The 16,040-nt window shown below is 38.0% G+C and overlaps 1 protein-coding gene across 4 annotated transcripts in view; it reads right to left on the bottom strand.

Annotated features, from left to right (window-relative positions):
* Nucleotides 1–1,458: 1,458 nt before the first annotated feature.
* LOC128016500 (myotubularin-related protein 13) overlaps nt 1,459–16,040 on the bottom strand; it is a 131,186-nt gene continuing 116,604 nt past the window's right edge. For 3 of the 4 annotated variants that reach the window (XM_052601033.1, XM_052601034.1, XM_052601036.1), the window contains 12 exons: nt 12,315–12,493; nt 11,022–11,198; nt 10,480–10,581; nt 9,149–9,334; nt 7,913–8,039; nt 7,440–7,567; nt 5,856–6,080; nt 5,260–5,367; nt 4,533–4,723; nt 4,359–4,446; nt 4,142–4,273; nt 1,459–3,599 (listed from right to left, as the gene is read on the bottom strand). In XM_052601033.1, coding sequence (XP_052456993.1) covers nt 3,501–3,599; nt 4,142–4,273; nt 4,359–4,446; nt 4,533–4,723; nt 5,260–5,367; nt 5,856–6,080; nt 7,440–7,567; nt 7,913–8,039; nt 9,149–9,334; nt 10,480–10,581; nt 11,022–11,198; nt 12,315–12,493 — 1,742 coding nt within the window. In that variant the 3' untranslated portion in view covers nt 1,459–3,500. The remainder of the gene's footprint in view (nt 3,600–4,141; nt 4,274–4,358; nt 4,447–4,532; nt 4,724–5,259; nt 5,368–5,855; nt 6,081–7,439; nt 7,568–7,912; nt 8,040–9,148; nt 9,335–10,479; nt 10,582–11,021; nt 11,199–12,314; nt 12,494–16,040) is intronic. The other variant, XM_052601035.1, reaches the window with a different exon arrangement.

A 16,040-nucleotide genomic window follows, 5' to 3' on the forward strand; every position in this document is an offset into this window, starting at 1 on the left:
AGGAGGCATCTATATTTGGAGGGAATTGTAGAGAGCTCCAGTCCAGATGTTTTGCTAGGCCAACACCTGCTCTCAATACAAGTCAGCTGGGAGCAACTATCCCACATCAAGCACGTCCCCAATGCTCTTGCAAACCTCAGTCCCATTGGCTTTTTTTCTCGGAGCAGAGCGGCGCTGTAGTGTCTCGCCTCAAAGGCGCCTGTGGCCTCTTCTACTCATCCATTACTGCAAGTGAGACCACTTGGCTCTGATGGTTAGATGCGACCCGTTAGGTGTGTCCAACAAGGATTTGTAGACGTTTCATCTTACTCTTCATTAAGTGAGATATCCTGTCCAAAATCCTGGGAGAAAGGCGAAACTTGTTGTTTCCATGTTTTTCCTCAATGAAGGCACATATTACAAATTACTTGGCTGAATCACAATGTGTATCAAATTATACAAGCTGCCAACTGATGACGAACTCGAACTGTCCTGGCCTCTAAAGAGACAAATCTGTCTACTGAGGTCTGAAGAGAGAAGCAATTATTGACACTTAGCATTCCTTTACTCTAACATCTCTTTGTGGCACATGAACAAACAGAGATTGAACAGTATTTTAAAGTTGATTTTAGTAATCTTGTTGATTAGCACAGATCTTCAACTGTGTCTCTTTTGGGATGTATTCTTGTGAATAGAATGTCCTGTTGACCTCATTCACGAATTTCCATGCAAAATGTAATTTACCTCAATCAATTCAATGCGACAATTGATGTAACAAATTATGAATGGTTTACACAAAATTTGGTCTTGTTTTTTTTCAACAGGGTCAAGAAGTTGACAAACAAAATCATAATTCTTAATTATTTACCTTGATTATCTGATCACAGGTATTAATTGTGCATGCTGTAGTCTTCGCCACATCCAAAACAAACCAAGCAAATGTTTTGATGAAATTTTACTTTATTGCTATACATATTTAAATTGACACTAGCATGAACACACATACTGGTAAAATGTATAGCCTGAATGCACTGTAAGTCACTTTGGTTAAAAGCATCTTCTAAATGCATACATTTATGCATTTTTTTATAAAAAGCTAACAATGAAAATCAAAATTTTAATGTGTACGCTGTAAAACATTATTGTGATTTTAACAGTAAAACTAAAAATGCTACAGTAAAAACCTGTTAATTGGTCATCAGTAAGCTCCCATACTATATACAGTGAATAAATTAATTATATTTAATGTAATTTTACGGTAAAAAAAAAAAAAAAAATGTTAAAATTATGGTTTTTAGAAGTTAAAAAGAAAAAGTCAATGTATAATTTACAGTGAAAACCCATAAACTGACACTCCCAGAATTCCCTGCATTACTATATATAGTTGAAATAACGGTTTCTTAGTTTGTTTCTTGCTAATGAGAGCGACAGTGCTAAAATAACTGCAGAGGAACTAAATTTAAAGCCTCTAGTTTCAAGTCTGTGTTTTATCCAGGCTTTATTGCACTTGACAAAAATCATTTGGACAGGGTAAACCAAAATGATTTTGGTACATGAGGGCAAGCCAGATCAAACCCACGATTTGGTCAGCACATTGCAAGCATGCAGTCCTGTCTCATGGCACTTCTGTATTCTTGCATTACTGTGGCTGTGACAATCCACGGCACTCAGATAGAGTTACTTCCACGTGTCAGTGAGGTTTAACCTGAGGTGTCATTATTAAGGTAGTTAACTAAAAGCATACTGACAGTTGAGAAGTGTGTGCTGTTTCTACTGAACTGCTGTTCTGCCTCGACAGCTGTTGACCTGAAAGGACAAAGAGTTTACTCTAATGGCCACTACAATCCTCTTATGGCAGCGCTAAGAGTACAATGGCAAGACTTGATTATAAAGGTGAGTGAGGTTGGGCTAGGAAACAGAACAGACACTTAACAGTATTGATGATAAATCAATTCTATTACAGTCAACATTATGGAATAGAGAAACCTGCTAATTTTAACATACGGTCTTAAATTCACAAAGCTCATGCCACAAGACAATGAAAAACAGAGTGGCCAAAGTTGGCAAATAGCTTGTATTGCTTTCTGTGTGACAGTCTGTAATGCCAAATTTCTATGCCTGGGAAATCCGCTATATCCTTTACAAATTGCTGTAAATCCATGTTGTATCAAAATCAGTATGTTGATTAAACAATCTCGTTTTTGTGACATATTAAAACCCACTATTGCTGTTTTTTTCCCCCTTGTCCATTAATTTTTATTTTTTTTACATTGCAGGATGCAACATGTGCTTTTGTGTTCTTACATACTTTCATTGCATACCTTCAAGGTCTTATTGTTCATGCATAATTTAAGATATATAGTCACAAAATTAAACTTCTCTAGATTTATTTCAAATAACAGCAAATCCCCACATAAAATACAACCAAAAACAGTAAACAAACCAGAAACATTAGTAGCACTAGAAAGGATTGTAAAACATACAGTAAAGTCATTTTAGGTTCAGCAACATCACATCTTGTCTGATATTTTTTTCATGTTTCTTAAAACTTTAGAGATACGCTACCAAAATAAATGGATAAAACCTTAGTGCCTCAAAAAAGCCATCAACATCACATGTAACCTCACAGAGAATGGAATAATATAATGTTCTTCCCTTCATCTCAAACAAAACGGCTGACTGATAACCATCTCAGGCAGGATGTGCTTTGCTTGGTCCGTAAATTGTCTGTAATTAAGTATAAATATGAGTGTTTATTTCAAGTTAGACTAAAAGGTTAGAAAAACATACTTAACAGCATATTCAGCAGAATACAAAAAGCTGGAATTGTAATACATGTACATAAGACTCTCCATTCAACAAAAACACACAGGTGACACTTTCAATGTTTTAAAAATAATTTACAGTATATGAGTATAACATTCAACCTGACAGAAAGTTTATATATCTAAAAAAATACTTTGCACACTAGAGAATGAAGTTGTCTGCTCCAAGCTTTTGTGTGTAGGTAAAACATAACGCCTTTAGCCTAAATGTTCTAGCCATTAAAAATCTATTTTATACGGAGTGCATATCATTAAGTGCAAATCATTTGACTGTTACACATTGTGCATCTTTCTTAATATTTGTCAGTTTGGCAGTTGTTTTGCAACAGCAGCAACAGTATTTTTGTTTTGCAGAACATACCTCTCGTCACTGCTATTTTGAACCCCGAGTTTAAGATGAGAGCTATTGCTTTGTTTAGCAAATGTCAGAGTAGTGCATTGCATCGTTTTCATTAGCACCTGAACATAAGCTCAGGATCAAGTTTTTGAGCGCAGGTAGTGGGACACAGTAAATGCAGCTCCACAGACAAGTGAACAGAGCAGTGTTTTTGTACGTCACTGTTCAGGTGCAGTGTTTCTCAGGAGTCTTTTGGATTTCAGCAGGCACTGAAGGCTTTAATACGGGGTGCTACTAATTACACAGTGAGTCTCCCTGCAGTGAGGTGATGCTGATGAGGCGTGTAGAAGAAAAAGGCTTCATGCATCTGAGATGCAGCTCTGGATCTTATCAATCCATAGCTGGGCACTCTGAGCATCTGCTGCACAGAAGTTGTACACTCGTTTAGTGGTCTTCAGCTGCAGGGACACAGAAAAAGAGAGAAGAGATTTTTGTGTACACTCAAAAAAATTTACTTTCACCTTTGATTACTATTGAAATTACTTAAAAAAGTAATTTTATATTAATAGTTATATTAATAGTTGTGGTCCTGAATGCTGTCTGACATAAATGCTGTTTCTTACGCTCAAATAGCATTAAAAAAACATATAATTCAGGCCAGCCAATGCAATATGAGTGCACCGTCTTGGTATCTCTTATCTCGGACGTCATGCCCACGGTTTTATTTAGTGAAATAAACACATAAATTAAGCAATAATCTACCACAGCCAGCAGTGCAGACTGCTTTAAACACGGGCAGATGGATTTCTAGTACTTGGACAACAAATTTACACTTCTAAAACATTTTATTTGTGAAAAGAATGGTCTGTCTTTAAGGATCAGGGTTTTTGGAAGAACATCAGGACACCCACAGGGTCTGGTAACATAAGACTCAGAGGCACATCTGAAGGTCTTTGTTAAAGCACAGCCTCACGCACTGTGTTGCTTCATTAATACTCACATCAAAGAAAGCCTTTTCGCTGATGTGTTTGGGGGCTCCTATAGTTGGTGTGGCAATCAGGACAGATTCCACTTCGGCCAGGTCAATATAGCCACGACAGCTTGTGTCCACATCCGTCTCATAATACCTCAGCTACAGGGTGTGGCGAGATTGCATGAGAAATAAATGAATAAATGAAGGTAAACACCAAAGTGCAAAAATGTAATAAACCACTCACCTGATGTTTTGTTATGTCCAGAACAAACCACCTAGCTTTCCAAGCCTTTAGTAATGCCCCTCGCTTGTACAAGATTCCCTCAAATGATCTGTGCAAACAAAAGATATGACGGCTTGTTTGCTTTGTCGATAAACTTAGGTGAACCGTATCAATGGTGTTGTCTGTCATTGTTACCTGTTGTCTTCATTCTTTGGGGTAAACTGATTGTAGAGCGTGGCTGCCCTGCGATTAACCCCGTTGACTGCAGTGGGGCTGCTGTCCTGTCCGAGGCCGCTGTCAGGTAGGTGCAGCATGGAGTGTCGCTGATAGGCCTGCAGGTTGGAGGTGGGGACCAAACCAGAGATGGACACTGACTGTTTCCGCAGCTTTGAGATTAACAGAGCAAGAGATGAGGCCAGTTTATCTGGAAAAGACACTTTGGTGCTTGCATAAAGTCTACAAACATGGATGCTGCTTTTTAAGGCATGTTTCCCACCACATCCACAAGGCATGCAACTACAAAAAAAAAAAAACTAAAACAAAAAAGCTTAAAAAAAGTTTTTCATCCATTTTTTTTTTCATCCAAAATTTCATCCAATGTCCCCTTTAAAGCTGCGGCTCTCGTGATATTGGGGTTACTATATATAGTGTTTCTATTAAGAATCCCATCAATAATATGATTTTTGAGAGTTGGTCCATAAGAATCATAATAGATCAGTTCTGGAAATGTAATTTTAAGGGTACATTCAAATTGAAATGTGCACAGAGTAGAATCCAAACCACCAAGAGTAGCTTTAAAACAAATGTTAACCTGGGCTTGAAATAAATATTCGTTGCATACGTGCCACTTGAAATGCCACTCGAGGCAACATTTGTGAAGCACAGCGGTACTAAAATAGCTGGAAAGAGAAACAGCACTCACATTGCCTTCCTGTTTGAGGTCTTCTTGGATGCTGTCTCGCACCTTCTCCAGCGTGGTGTGCCAGGGCTCAGACGGCTGTCCCAGTTCTTCCTCCAGCCTCTCAATGTCCTGCAACCATACACATCCATTTAAAGACTTCCCCTCTTGCAGGTGCCTTTGATCATCCAGGAAACCTTTGGGTTCTGCTTGGACATTTTTGTCCTTCCAAGTAACAGTTAAAGGCACAAGTTTTTTTCACAAATGTTAGTTGTTTATAGTGTCTCGTCTAAATCCTGCTCTTCGCAGATAACATCAAATGTGGATGAGGTGAGACAGATGGCATTTGAGATGTTCAGAAACACTGAATATTAGTCATCCAAAATATCTGACATGGCATAAAAAAGCATGGCATAAATACTAGGTGTGTTTTTTTTTTATTATAAATGTTTTATCTGTTTGGTGCAAACGGAGAAAACTACTAGTCACTGTTTCTGATTGGTTGCAATTTTAATGCATTATGCAGCATTTTCAATTTAATTGTGGGAGGAAAGGTTGCTCTTTTGTCCTGATGAGGGCTTGGTGTGAAACTATTAAAGGACAGAGACATATGGACTCACAGCCAAGAGTTTGGTGATGGCATCAGGCTGGGCCCGGCTGACGCTGCTGTAACACGGCCAGACGATCCTCCTCTTGGTGGTGGAGATGGTGTCTGGCTCTTCCGTGCTCTGAGAGCGCACAGTGGGCATACACCAGTCATAAGACGGGCCTGTGGACAACGTCTCCTCTGTGTAGAACTCCCATGTCGTCAGATTGGGGATAGAAATGAGTGGTTTCAACACTGCCTAAGGGGAAAACAAAGAAACAATCATTTGTTGGATTTTTCGGTTCTGACTTTACATAAAGGTGCTGTAAGCAATATTAGTCACTGTAGAATTTCTGCTAGAATTAGCCACTGAATTAGTCACCCTTGCTCTTTCCAAATTCGTACCGTATGGACCATTAAGTATGTTAACATGCACTCATTATTCATCAGTCGGAATTTATCCGATCCGATTTCAGATTCTGAAAGGTCAGTTTATGTGAATGTTGCAATCTGACTCGCAAAGTCATTTTTATGTGCATTTCAAGTATTCTAAACAAAACGTCAGCGCATGAACGGCGCCCAAGCAAGAAGAGCTTGTTTAGCAAATGTTTAGTAAATATTCTGTCTCCTTAACTGAACAGTTCAGAAGATGCAAATAAACATTCATACATTTGTAAGACTGAAAATGTGTGCAAAACGTTTTTTTTTTTTTTTTTTTTTTTTTTTTTTTTTATCTTTAGAATAAGTTTCCAGTAGTTAATGTTAGTTAATGTATTAATTAACATGAACAAACAATGAATAATACATTTATTACTGTATTTATTAATCTTCGTTAATGTTAGTTAATGAAAATACAGTTATTCATTGTTAGTTCATGGTAATTCACAGTGCATTAACTAATGTTAACAAGCACAACTTTTGATTTAAATAATGCATTAGTAAATGTTGAAATTAACATGAACTAAGACTTATAAATGCTGTAGAAGGATTGTTCTTGCTTAGTTCATGTTAACGAAAGTAGTTAACTAACATTGACTAATGGAACCTTATTCTAAAGTGTTACCTTTTTTTTTTTTCTGTTGATTGGACTATCCCAAATCTAAAATACTTTTAACTTCAAAGAAGCATGATGCTTGTCCGTTCCCAACGTTAAAATATCCCAGTCTCAAGATTATACCGTGCTGCCCTTTCTCCAGTGCTTGGTTGTAAAACAGGAATGTGGAAGAAAGAAGAAACACTTTACTCTCACTAAACTTCATGTTTTTGTTGGGCTATGGCTGACCTGATTCACTCATTTTAAAACAATGTCAGGGGACGACTGCCAGTGAGAAGATCCCCATGTTAAAAACAACATTTGCTGGATTTTTTAGGATGGGGCACTTTCCTATTCTAGCTTTGTTTTTATACAGACCGTCACACCACCCGACTCACTGCTTTATAAGGTCAAAGAGGCTGTTTTGCAATTGTGAGGAACTATTCTTCACTGTGAATGAGATCTGGCAAAAGACATCAGCATGTTTGGGACTGGTAGTCAACATAACCTCTAAGCAGAGTGCTGTAGGGTAAAGGCCATTAGAGCTGTCTGGTACCTCTGCACACACTCAGATAGACTCTTTACCTCCGTCTCTGAGGGACTGTAAAGGTAGTTGAAGAAGAGAGGGCTCTTGTGGTGCATTCGGCTGATACACTCCCAGATACAGATTCCCCTCTTGGACGGCTTTTCTCCTTTGTCCTCAAACAATGTGCCTTTAGTGAGGAGACACAAAGAAGCACTTGTTAATCGCACATTACTCAGAGTAATGTGATAAGGTGTGAAACAAAATATCAGAAGCCAAGTCTGATAAGACTAGCAGCACTTAAAAAAGTGCTTCCAAAGGTCATCAGGGCTGCTACAGGTAGGTACAACTTTTCTGAGTAAGACTGCATGTGTTTGTTGTAATATTTTACAGCTATTCATTGCCTTGTTTATTTGAAGAACACAGCTGAAAAACATTTGCACAATAATGTAATTATGGCAATGAAAAAAGACAAATACTGTGTTGTGGAGGACTGTGAGTTTTGTTTTAAAGGACGACATGAGGAGTTACACACCGTGCTCCAGCCGCTCGTAGTCCGAGTCCAGAAGGAAGTTCTTGAAGCGATTGGAGATGTAGTGGTATGCCAGGAACCTCAGATAGTATTGATTAAACTCAAACTCAAGGGGGTACTGGTTATGAACCTGGAATAAGAAAGTCGACGCGTCACACTGGAGAAGCTGTTTGGCCACATTTCAACAAATTCAACAAATATGAGCAGGATAGCATTGAGACTGCAGTTCAAGAAAACGATTAGTAAACGCCCAGGAAATGATTAGTTAAAGGGAATTTAAAAATAACAGCATCAGGAGAGACGTAATGTGATAATGTACGGCCAACAGGATCTAGACAGAAGAGCTTGCAAAGTTCTCACACTCCAGGCCACCTGCACTTCCTGGCAAAAACAACAGCTGCCTCTAAGATGAGATACTTCTATTTTCAGATGCCTTTTGCTTTATTTCTGTGGCCTGAGAAATTGCCGGACCTCCACTGGGTCATTCAAGCGCTCTACGCCTTCATTTCATCAAATATGCCTAAAGTCAGTTTGTTTCTGTAAACGCATGCGAGCGGTGCACATTGTCTCTAGAGGAAGGAAAAACTCTTCCTGCCCTTAACTTAATGTAGCACAGACTGAACAGAATCCCCGAAATTGCAGTTTTCCACTAAACGTGCCGATGTTGGGAGGTGATGGCGAAACACTCCAGCAAGGACAATGCTGGCTGCAGGTTGAAACACCATCTGTGTGCGATCATTTCAAAGGAAGCTGGGGGTAGGTAGATGTGCCGAAGGAGCAGCTCTGTCTAAATTGCTTGCCCACCATGGGGATTGCAAAAGGAAAGCTAAAGCATGCATTCTGACAGCTGAGTCTTTCTCGGCCTCCTCCTTCTGGCTGGACGCTGCAGGAAAGCTGTGAGCTCATGGACGAAGCACGGTGGGAACAAGAGAGGGGTGGTGTGAGAGACAGAGATTGGGAGTTATGAAGTGATTCTGGGCAGTGTGTGAAAAAGAGAGATGGAGCAATTGGTTATTTGTTATGTAGCAGACACTTCTCCAAAATGAACATGGACAGTCCCATTTGGTGCAGCCTGGGGTTAAGGTATCTTGCTCAAGTGCAAAATGGTCATGTGGTTCAAGAGTTATTCCATCTGTGGTTTTGAACGTTTGGGTTTCCAGCCCAGATCTTTAACCACTATGATTCCACCACCCCAGATAACAGAAAACATCAGACGATAAAGTCATAAAGTCAACTTGCCTGATGAACACAGTCAAGAAACTGGAGGAAGATGGGAGTGAACCCGCTGCCCTGGCTGCTGGGGGTCAGGTTGCCACGTTGGCTGAATTTGTGGCCAAAAGACAGCCACTCTTTCTCCAAAAGCACCTGAAACCCCTCTAAGGTCCTGTAGAATGGATCACTGAGCACTTGCACAAGGGAAACCACCTGCAGGAACAGAATGAGAGAGGGAGAGGGTTACAAAAAGGGGCCGATGCTTGATACGTGCCCAGTGCAGGGGCCAATGTTGGCCCTATTAGATTTGACCCTTGATGATCCAATTCATAAATCGAAAAAAAACATACTGACCATTAGAATTCTGCCTAGGAGTTTTTTTCTCTGCCCAAAAATAAAGCCCCGCATTCAATTCAGCTTTCAATTTCACTCCGAGATGCATCAAAATGCTAAAGTCAAAATTAGTTGCAACATGATTCAAATTTAATTTATAATCAAAAATGCATTGTGAATACCACTTCAAAAAAAAAAGTGTCTGCCAGATAATAAGATGTAAATGTTACATAAAAAGCATTGCCCTAACCAAATGTAGAATTTCTACAGAACCTATTTCCAGGAGTTACAGATATAAATAGAATGATTTAAGAATTATTAGAGCAATATCACAAAAAAAAACAAAAAAACAAGCAATATCACAACACCTCCCAAGACTGAAAGCATGGTCACGTGACAACAACGTGATTCTGTTTTACTCCTGAAGAGCCAAACATATGGAGCCTATTTAGATGAACATATCAGATCAGGCCAACGGAGAGGATGGCAGAATGGACAAGAAGCAGGGAAATGAACAGGAATGGTCTTGTTCAGAAACGTGCCTGATTCTGACCACAGGCTAGATTTAACAACCCCAGCGGACACTCAGAGAACACAATTCTGTCTCTCATAAACAGATCTCATGAAGTGGGCATGGAAAACATAAGCTGTGCCTACAAAAATGTCTCTACTGCACTGGCATAAAATTCAAGTTTCAACGTTTTCAAATATTCTCCAAGCCAACTTTATTGTGCAATGACAACTGTAAGGCATTTGTAGATTTGCGGTGGCACTACCTGCTATAAGATGTTTCTCAGGATATTATTATTATTTCTGTGTTGAACGATGAAAACTGATTGAAGGTGTATTGGGTATCCTGTATAGAAACAATGTTGGCATGTACATGTATTGCCTTGTGATTAATATTTGAATCAGACAACGGCCGAAGACAAGGCTCTAAAACAAGCATCTAATAAGCAAAAGGAGCAGGACTGTTTAATTGTCAACATGCAACAGCACGTGTGTGAGTTTGAGATGATGCTCACCTGAGTGGTAATGTCCCAGCCATCTTCAAGACTAACTAGAACAGATGATCCACAGTCCAGCAACTCCAGCACAACCAGAGCCAGCTGCAGAAGCTTGTGTAGCTGTTAAACACGCACATACAGAGTACAAAACAACACATTCTAAGTTTAGCAGTTCCTGTACATTTACTGTAATGCACACTGCTGACTAAGAGCTCTCGGCGGGTTTTGGCAAGGATCTTTACAGATTATATTGTTTTAGTGTCTGAGACACAGTGGACCATAAGGCCAAAGGGGTTTGTGAGTGCATGGCTTTCAGCATGGTAAGCAACACTGTTTTGCTTTAATTGTGTCGTGCAATTTTCCCATCTTTGTCTTGCACAGTTTCCCATGGGTGACTAGTTTTGAGGAAAGACTTTTCAACAGGGTCAGAGTCACACAGGCCAACCTGTTTCTGGTTTTCTCAAGATATAGGTCACTTTGAGTCACAATAGAGGGAAGGTCCAGGGGTAGTTTTGATACAGAACAGGGATCTGCTGTGTGTGTTAAGAGATCGTGCTAACCTGTAGCATCCATTCGCTCTCCTCCAGAGCCTTAAGGAAGGAGTCCTCTGTGTCCGAGGACATGGAACTGGGCGCACACGCTCTTAGAAGCTTCTTGAAGGAGCCCTTCACCTGCCTTGTATCCGTAAACTCTACTGGCACCACTTCACAGTTCAGCGCTGAGTCCAGTCTTAAGCCCTGTTATTGAAAAGCATTTGGTACAAGCTTTTAATTCTGTTTTGTTTAATTCATGGAAAAAAAAACAGAGCATAGAAACAAACATTTGGATTGTGCCTCTTGGAAAAAAGTTGTGTAGAAGCTTTGCTTGTTTACAGACCAGAGTCACAAATTTTATATCTCAAAAAAGCTTTTATTCTATTCTATCCAAGGCTATAAATTTGAGCAGACCAACTTTACTATTAATATGGATGAAATTAAATTTTCACTTCACAGGCAACCCCGAAATTCAAAACAGACAGTTAATGTAGTGAGAAGGATCCGCCAAATAACTGTCAACCGTACGACTGATTTATTCCAACTGTTAATTTGGAATACAAATTTTACACTGAACGTTAAAGAAAAACATTATCCATAAGGTAAAAAGCAGCAAAAAGTTCCTTCAGGCATCTAAATGTTATACGCTGTATACAGTAAACTACAAAAGCAGTCTTAAGTCGCAATAGCCAACAAAAACATTGTCAGGGTGAAAATTACAGATTTTTCTTTTAAGCCAAAAATCATTAGGATATTAAGTAAAGATCATGTTCCATGAAGATATTTTGTAAATGTCCTACCTTAAATATATCAAAACTTATTTTTTTATTAATAATATGTATTGCTAAGAATTCATCTGGACATCTTAAAAAGCGATATTCTCAGTATTTTGATTTTTTTTTTGCACCCTCAGATTCCAGATTTTCAAATAGTTGTATCTCGGCCAAATATTGTCTGATACTAACAAACCATAAATCAATGGGAAGCTTATTTATTCAGCTTTCAGATGATGTATAAATCTCAATTTTGAAAAAATGACACTTAAGACCAGGATCCAATATCTCTCCAGCCAAAAACAAACCAAATGTGTCAATAAATCAGGGCTTTTATAAACGCTATTAAGAGGTCCTTGTCTAGTCACAAATGTATTGTGTTTTGGAAAGAACACTGTCCAAGTATTTCAGGGTGATATGAACTGGTACACTTCAACACATAAATGTTAGGCCTCCTTTCCTGTAAATGGTTCATCATACAAGGTCTGCATCAAATCCTTAGCTCCTTCTCTCGAAGAACTCATAGTGAGTGACAAAACATCTTTACCCTGAGGTGAGACTTTTCGCCAAAGATGTAGAGAGCTGCTTGATGCTTGAGGAGTTGGGCCTGGAGGTTCTCAATGCCTGTAGGGGGCGCCAGATCCTTGCCAGCCAAGCGCGCGCCCATATCGACAGCGGCGGGATGCTGGCTGAATCTGCTGGTAGAGCGCAGACTAGACCACACACCTTTAGGAGAGAGGGGATACAACAGATGAGTGTGAACATCAGGTTAGGCAGGATTACAAAAATCTCAAACCGACTTAACTAATATCAAGGACGGACAAACTCGGCAATGCTAAATGTGCTAAAAGGAGCTTAGAGTACTATACACTTACTGGTACCTGAAAATAATCAGATTAGCCATATAAACATGTTCAACGTGTAAGGGTTAGGGGATGCGAAGAACTTTAAATGATTTCTGTTCACACACACACACACACACACACACACACACACACACAGTGCTAAACTTTAGTCACAGTAATGCTAAAATATAATTGTTGTTATCCATGAATTTTTTAATTTACTGTTTGACAACAAAGGCAGACAAAAATGGTAAAACACTTTATTATAATGTTTGAATTCAGATGCCCAATTACAGTCAATAAACACAGTCTGACAGCTGTATGTACCTAACAAATTTATTAGACCACCTGTCATCATAAACAGAAAACACAAATATTTTAGCAAATATAAACTGTTACGCATTAATGCCTTGTTGAATATAAGTATTCATTTCCATATATATTTTTATCTTGCTAACTCCAAACCTTTGAACGGTAGTTTATCATGGTTTCCATAAAAATATTAAGCAGCACAACTGACATACAACATTGCTTAATTCTTATAATCAGAAATTATTCTTGAGCACCAAAATTCAGCTTTTTCGTCACAGGAATATATTACATTAAAAAAATAATAATAAAAATAATAATATTAATAATAATATTTAATTTATATATATATATATATATATATATATATATATATATATATATATATATATATATATATATATATATATATATATATATATATATAACGTAATCATGTTATAATGTAATAACATTTCACAAAACTGCTGCTTTTCCTTTATTTTTGAAAATAAAAAAGAAAATAAAATAAAATAAAAACAATATTCCAAACCTTGGTCACTAATATACTGGCCAATGTCCAAAGTAATAGTCTCAATAGTATGCAACATACTACCATGGAAGCACATTATCATATAGTTTACTGACCACTCGCCTAATATTTGTCCTCATGAGTGCTGATTCAGAGCTTTGTCATTAGTTACTACCACATACTAAACATTCACTAACAAACTGTACCACTGAACCTCAAACTGCAGTCACTACAGACCTGCCAGAACAAACTACAACACAAGTGCTCTTGTCACGCTCTAGTTTACTTCAGGAAACCAGAAAAGTCAGAGGTAACCTCATTGTGGTGTGACTTTCAGACACAACAGAAGCATGGAGAGAGGTCAAAGAGATGCTGAGAACACTGATTAAGTCAAGTATGAATTAGCTTAGTAAGAATGAGTAAGACAACAACTATACCTTGATTGTGAATTATTCCCTTAGCTGAAGTTTTTTGGTTTGAGTGAGTGAATAGTTTATACCTATACCCAAGTACTGGTAGATTAAGGGTGCAGGAATTGGTGGTTGGAACAGAAACGGGAAATAAGAACAGAAAACTAAATTCACACACATGCAACAATCACCCCCTTTGATGACAGACAGGACAGTCATTAGCAGCTCATCTTATTGAGACAGACGCGAGAGAAATGCTGCAGGCCTGTATAACATCAGGATTTTAAGATAAGAGGTCGACAGATTTATAGTTTTTAGCCAAATAAACAATATCAATAACTGCTTTTGGAACTGAATATTAGAAAAAATTGTTTCATTATTTGTATTTCAATAGATTGACAGATTACTGGTATTACTGTACATTCATAGTGTGCAAACAGAAAACTGAATAGAGAAGGGTTTTTATTTTAGTGCTCATCTCCATCTCTCACTCATAGCAAACTATATATATATATATATATATATATATGTTACGAAAAATGAGGAAATGAGAAATCGGTAAAAAATTTATGTGAACCGCGCATGATGGGAAATGTCTTAGCTTGCACCTGCTGGAGTATATTTGGCTGTGGTGAGATAAAGACCTAATTTCATTGCATAACAACAAAGAAATGAGTCTTCAGCAGCAGCTGTTATCTCTAACCCAGATTTCCAGAAATATGACAAGAAACATTACTGAATCATGATGTCATCTTAGACCCATCAGCTGGGACTGGCATCTATTAACCAATCTCTGTTCAAATTATGAGCTCTTTTCCAAGAACTCAACCCATCATGACCCGACATGTTTTATACTAAGACATGATGTCCAAAACCAGACAGAACCAACAAATACAATAACAAGATTTTATAATGGGGTTTAAAAAAATAAAAAGATGACTAGTTCATCCAACACTGTCTTTGAAATTCTGAAATTCTGTCTTCAATTACACACACTCAATTTGTTTTCAAACCCTTATGACTTGAGTTCGACCGATGTTTCCGCTTTGCCGATTAATCGGCACCGATAGTTGGTTGCCAAAATCCACGCCGATAGTTTTTCCAGGTTGCATACATTGCTGGAGCAGCTGAGAAGGTCTGCTGTCATTATAAAGTTAGAGAGCGAGAGCAGTCTCTAGAGGTGGAATCACTGACACCACATGCAGTTTGTTTTTACATGTGACACTGTGCACTGCACAGATCGGGACAATTCGGATGCAGATTTAAAAGAGACAACGAAACAGCGTATACAGTACACTATAGTGCAGGGGTCAGCAACCTTTTCAGCATGATATGCCATTTTACATTTTTCTGGTTAAGCACTGGGAAAACACCCCCACTTTCTCTTTTTTTATGCATTCTGTATTATACAGAATACATTAATGTTTTATATAGTACATACAAATTTTTTTTAATGATACGATAAAATAAAACAATATTTGATTTTCATGCAAATAGATTCTGAAGACTTTTTCATCCATTTTTACTTTTCAAAAGTTTTTTAAATAACAGATATACAGTGTGACTGTACTGGACATAAGGCCAATGCATTAAAAACAGCGCTGCTTTAATTGATGCGCGGAAGCAATCTGAAGCGCCTACAACATGCTTTGCTTCTGTGAACAGTAAAACCCCGTCTACTTTGATTTGATTAGCCATTTAAGTCATTTTGATATTAATGAGCGCTGGACGACCGCTGAGGCTTTGATCTGAAGTGCCTAGTATGCACATCCGTAGACTAGCGCAAGTTAATTCTCACACTTTAGTAGTATTTATAGCTCCAACAAGCTGTGCGACTATAATGAGCTATTACCTCAAAATGTATGTCAGTATGCAGTTTTCCCATTATACACAATAACCATATGTATGTAATTTCAGTGCTATAGCCTTTGTGTAGGTATTTAAAGATGGCCAATTAGTTTGAGTGTGTTAATTTCAACTAATACGTTTTGAAGTTGCTTATGTTAACATTTGGTAATGAACTACAGTATGAACTAACGTTAATGATTAATATATAATTAATATTTAAGACTTATGTTTTTATTCATGTACAAAGTATGGCTCAATACGTTTTTTATTTTTTTTTAATAGTAAAGCGTAGTAGTAGTTTTCACTCAGTATCCATTTTAAAAACTATCAGTTGATTAATCAGAATCAGT

The sequence above is a fragment of the Carassius gibelio genome, chromosome A7 (genome assembly GCF_023724105.1).
Source record: "Carassius gibelio isolate Cgi1373 ecotype wild population from Czech Republic chromosome A7, carGib1.2-hapl.c, whole genome shotgun sequence".
Lineage (NCBI taxonomy): Eukaryota > Metazoa > Chordata > Actinopteri > Cypriniformes > Cyprinidae > Carassius > Carassius gibelio.